Genomic DNA, 5,426 nt, shown 5'->3' with positions numbered 1-5,426 from the left:
ATTAGTAACCAGAAAACCTATAGACGGTCGCTATGAGTCAGAACGGACTCGACGGCACTTCACAACAGCACAATACAACCGTATGGGACAGACGTTATGTCATGCATGATTGTATTAACATTGGGGAAAATCTAGGATTTTGATCAATAGTGAAGATGTATCAGTCAAGAAGATATAACAGAAACTAACTTGATTTTACAGTTTCAACACGGTTAGTTAACATATGGGCAATCCATTAGACTGCAAATAAAAAATACTAGCGTGACTCATATGGCTGAAATTGAATTTCTCGCACATTGCAGGAATTGAGAGAAAAGGTAGAAAAAACGTTAAGGCAAGGATCTCACGGAAGGGAGGATAGAGATAATGAGTACCATCTTCATCAACTCTTAGCTTTCCCAAATTCTCTTTTCACTGTTCATTCATCCTCTCAAACTTTTCTTCCAAAACTTTTCCAGCCCGAATGTACTCCATGATTGCGTACCAAAAGTTCTAACAAAAGCATCTCAGTAGCAACTACCTCCCCTTGTGCTCTTAGTGCGCAGAAACTCCCTGACACCTTCGCCCTCCCCATCTAGCCTCTGCTTACTTTAATAGGTTTAATACTTGCCCTAGGGGAAAGCGCTGCGGCCACGTTCGCTGGCCACCTTCTCTTGGCTCAAGGGGACGATGCCCCCTTAGAGGCCTGGTTCGGAGCTGTGGCAGGAGGCGGCGCGAAGTTCCAGCAGGGCGCTCTCGGCTTCACCGCCGCAATTGGGCCCTAGGCACTAGCCCCCTCCAGGACTCACGCGGGTTCCTGCAAGGCTCTGTCCAGCTGCAGACGCCCAATTGAGTGCCCAAGCCTGTCAAGATCTGGGCGGAGCGTGCGGCGCCGAGATTTTGCGTCACCATTTGACGCCATCAGCCCCGCACCTGCCAACATGGAAGGTGGCGACAGTGGCGTCGCTCTGGCTGGCCTTGGGGCTCTGGGTCCGGGAGCGGCTGCAGCGACCGTCCGGGAGCTTCTGCAGGACGGTAAGGAGTCAGGATCCGGCTGGATCATGGGCCTGGAGGGCTGCGCGGCTTCGCACTTGGGGCAGGGTAACGGACTCAGCCCGTTGCTTTGCAGAAACTTTTCCGGTTTCGACTTACACTCTCTTGGCATCCGGGTGCTGACCTCGCCTACCTGTTTCCCTAGTGACATAATGCCCCCTTCCTTCCGGATGTTTTGGGGACACCTGGTTTCTCTTTGCCTCTCATTTCAACTGCCCCCGGCCATCCACGTGTCTGGAGCTTCTCTGAAGTTCTGAGACCCTGAACCCGGTTGCCCACTTTGGCAGCCACTGGCTTCTGCCGCAGTTCTTAACCAGAAGGGGAAGCTTTAGAGTCCCTGAACAGATGATAGACGCGTAATGAATGAAGTCTCTTTTTAAGTAGAGTTGGAAACGCCCCTCTGTTAACAAATTCTTAGACACACAGGTGGCCACTCTTTTGGTCTTGTTTGTTTTTTTTTGAAGACGATTATCCACAACCAGACATTGAAGAGCAGTGGTGTCATTAGGGTTGGTGTCACCCAGTGCTGTCACTCATGGTGTCACGCTGACCCCCACCTCCCGAACATCCTCCCATATAAACCATACAGAATCCTTAGTAATATTTATTAACAGTTTTTAAAAACCTTATAATTATTATAGTAATTTGAGTGAAGATTTACAGAAGAAAATTGGTTTCCCATTCAACATTTCGAACGTATTTTGTTTGCTGCACTCACTTCTTTCCTGCGTTTACCATTTCTATTTGTTCTTCTTTCCTATCCATTCCTGAATTCTGAGGTTTATATCCCAAGGTATATGCTGCCCTTCTGATTTTATATGGTTGCTTGTTTTAAGGAGTGCTTACCTTTCTGGTGTTCACCATAAAACCAATCATTTGCCTGAAAGTTGAGCCACGTAGGTGAGCTCAGGCCCAGTCCTGAAGAATGACCAAGGGCCATAGTCTTAGGGGTTCCACCAATCTCCTTCAGGAGATTTTGAGTTTTGTTCCACATTTTCCTTCCACTTTATCCAGGACGCTCTATTGTGATCCCTTTCAGAGTGATCACTATCAAGTTCTGGTCACTGGGTTGTGGAGGCTAGGGTTCATGTGGTCCATTACTCCTTTGGACTAGTTGTTTCCAGGCATCTTTGCTATTCTTCATCCTTCTTTGCTCCAGAAAAGGAGAAACAAATAATTGCACCTTAAATGGCTACATATTGATTGCATGTTTGATCAGTTTCAATCTGAAGAGGTTGTTTTCTTTAAGGGAGCAGAAAGCAGAACAGCTGGTAGTTTCCACTGGGGAAAGATGAGTCTTTCTGCTCTGGTAAAGATTTACAGCCTCGGAAACCCTGTACAGGGTCACTATGAGTTGGAACCGACTCCACAGCACTTAACAACAACAACAACAACAACAATACCTTAGTAAATCATATGACTGATGCAAAATGGCAATACCAGTCTATTTCTCTGCTTATATGGATGTTATTTATTAGAATCTGTCAAATGTGAGCTTCTATTTCTTGCCTTCAAACTTATAAATTTAATTTAAATTTAGAGCCACCCTTTTTTCCTTTCCACTCCCTACTCTAATGTTTTCAGTTATAGTGGTACTGGAAGTAGAATCTGTTCTCTGTTCTGTGTCCAGTCCTTCCTCTTATGCTCTGGATTTTTCTTTTCTTTCCTCAGGAACCCCCCACCCCCCCAATTCTACGTCATTGAAAAAGTTTTACCAATGTCTTCAGTGGCTTCCTTGTGGATAACTCAAATGAGCACTTTTGGTCCTTGTTTTCTTTGAACTCCTAAGAGTCATAAGAGTGTTTGGCTCCTCCTTTCCTGAAGTAACTCCTTCACATGTCTTACTGGCTCCTTTAGTCATAGTTCTCTAGGTGCGCTTTTCCAGTTTCTTTTAGATGCTTGTCTTTTTCAGTTTTTCCATAATTAGGTGGCTCACATTCCTCCACAGCAAATCCTGATTAATTAAACATTCCCGTTATTGTTAAGTACCATTGAGTCAATTCTGAGTCAATTCTGACCGATAGTGACCCTGTATAGATAGGGTTTCCAAGGAGTGAGTGGCTGGTAGGTTTGAACCACTGATATTTTGGCTAACAGTCCAATGTTCATCCTACAGCACCACAGTAGGACTCCATTTCCATTTGTTATTGTTGTTGTTAAGGGCCATTGAGACATTTCTGACTCATAGCGACCCTGCATAGAATTTCTGAGGAGTGGCTAATGAGTTTGAACTGCCAACTTTGTGGTTCAAACCGACCTTGTGGTCCAGTGCATTATCCCACGTTGCCACACTAGGACTCGGTTCCCATTAGTAACAATGAATTCTGTATGTCAAGGATTTGCCACTGGCAAAGATACGATTGGTGGATTGGCTAGTGTCTTAGTATCTGTCGTTGTTGGGTGTCATCAAATTGGTACCGACTCATAATGACCCTGTGCACAAGACAGAATACTGCTTGGTCCTGTGTGGACCTCGCAATAGTTGCTACCCTTGAACCCATTGCTGCCACTGTGCCAATCCATCTTGTTGGGGTTTTCCTCTTGTTCTCCAACCCTCCACTCTACCAAGCATGCTTTTCTTCTGAATGGACTGGTCTTGATAATATAGCCGAAGTATGAGAGATGAAGTCGGTCATCCTGGCTTCCGAGGAGCATTCTGGCTTTATTGCATCCAATACAGATTGGTTTTTCTTTTGGCAGTCCATGGTACTTTTAATATATTGTCCAACACTGTAATGCAAATGCATCAATTCTTTTACGGCCTTCCTTATTCACTGTGGAGATTTCACATGCATATGAGGTTATTGAGAATACCATGGCTTGGGTCAGGCACACCTTAGTCCTCAAACTGACATCTTTGCTCTTGAATACTTTAAAGAAGTCTTGTACAGCAGATTTGCCTAATGCAATATGTCATTTGATTTCTTGACTAGTGCTTTCATGAGTGTTAATCGTTGATCCAAGAAAAAGAAAGTCTTTGACAATCTCAATTTTTTTTCCATTTACCTTGATGTTATTTATTGGTCCAGTGGTGAGGATTTTTTCTTTTCTTTACATTGAGGTGCAGCTAATGGCTGTGGCCTTTGATCTTCATCAGTAAGTATTTTAAGTCATCTTCGCTTTCAGCAAGCAAGATTGTATCATCTCCACATCACAGTTTGTTAATGAGTCTTCCTCCAATTCTAATGCCACGTTCTTCCTATAATCCAGTGTCTCGGATTATGTGCTCAGCATGCAGATTAAATAAGTATGGTGAAGGAATACAACCCTGTCACACACTTTTCGTAATTTTGAACCATTCAGTGTTCCCTTGTTCTTGGTCTATGTACAGGTTCCTCATGAGCATAATTAAGTGTTCTGGAATACTCATTCTCTGCAATGTTATCTATAGCTTGTGATGATCCACACTATCAAAAGGCTTTGCACATTCAATAAAACACAGGCAAGCATCTTTCTGGTATTGTCTGCATTCAGCCAAGATCCATTTGATGCCGGCAATGATATCCCTTGTTACACGTCTTCGTCTGGATCCGGCTTAGATCTCTGATAGTTCCCTGTAAATGTGCTATTGAAGTCTTTAAAAAAGTTTTGTCAAATGCCTTTTCTGCATCGATTGATATGATCTTGTGGTTCCTTTCCTTTTTCTTAAACATGGTGAATTACATGGATTGTTTTTCTAATGGTGAACCATCCTTGCATCCCTGTTATAAAACCCACTTGGTCAGGATGTATTATTTTTTTGATGTGCTGTTGGATTCTGTTGGCTAGGATTTTGCTGAGAATTTTTGCATCTATTCTCATGAGGGATATTGATTTATAATTTCTTTCTTAGTGATATCCTTCCCTGGTTTTGGTATGAGGGTTATGCTTGCTTCATAAAATGTATTAGGAAGTTTTCCATCCTCTTCTATATTCTGGAATAATTTGAATAGAATTGGTAACAGCTCTTCCCTGAATGTTTTGTAGAACTCACCAGTGAGGCCATCTGGGCCTGTCCTTCTTTTGGTTTGATTGTAACTTCATTTTCATGGTAAGTTGTGAAGTATTAACTTTCTTTGGGGTTTCCCTATAGACTATTAATCCCCTCCCACCCGCATTTAAGACAGTCTATTGTATCCTGTAATCTACCTGACCTCCTTACCACCTGGATCTCTGTTCCTATGTTTTTCCCTTTTTTGACACTGTTAATATTTTGATCTTTGGTTGACCTCACAGGTACTATGAATTCATTGTTGTAGTTTTAGTCTGTTCCGAACTCTGCTATCTCACAACTGAGATTCAGGTGGTGTTGCCACGATTTTCAATCTTTGGTTATTGTCTGTTCTTGCTGGTTTCCATTCCAAAGAACTCCCTTTAGGATGTTTTGAAGTGCTGGATTGGCATTGACAAAATCT

The 5,426-nt window shown here is 42.9% G+C and overlaps 1 protein-coding gene across 1 annotated transcript in view; it reads left to right on the top strand.

The window, feature by feature from the left end:
- The first annotated feature begins 96 nt into the window (after positions 1-96).
- COG5 (component of oligomeric golgi complex 5) overlaps positions 97-5,426 on the top strand; it is a 343,779-nt gene continuing 338,449 nt past the window's right edge. Inside the window, exons 1-3 of the mRNA XM_006859350.1 lie at positions 97-111; positions 579-757; positions 821-1,014. Coding sequence (XP_006859412.1) covers positions 97-111; positions 579-757; positions 821-1,014 — 388 coding nt within the window. The remainder of the gene's footprint in view (positions 112-578; positions 758-820; positions 1,015-5,426) is intronic.

Source organism: Chrysochloris asiatica, unplaced genomic scaffold (assembly GCF_000296735.1).
Source record: "Chrysochloris asiatica unplaced genomic scaffold, ChrAsi1.0 scaffold00032, whole genome shotgun sequence".
Lineage (NCBI taxonomy): Eukaryota > Metazoa > Chordata > Mammalia > Afrosoricida > Chrysochloridae > Chrysochloris > Chrysochloris asiatica.
The sequence above is the reverse complement of the archived record's forward strand: the minus strand, read 5'-3'. Positions and strand labels throughout refer to the sequence as shown.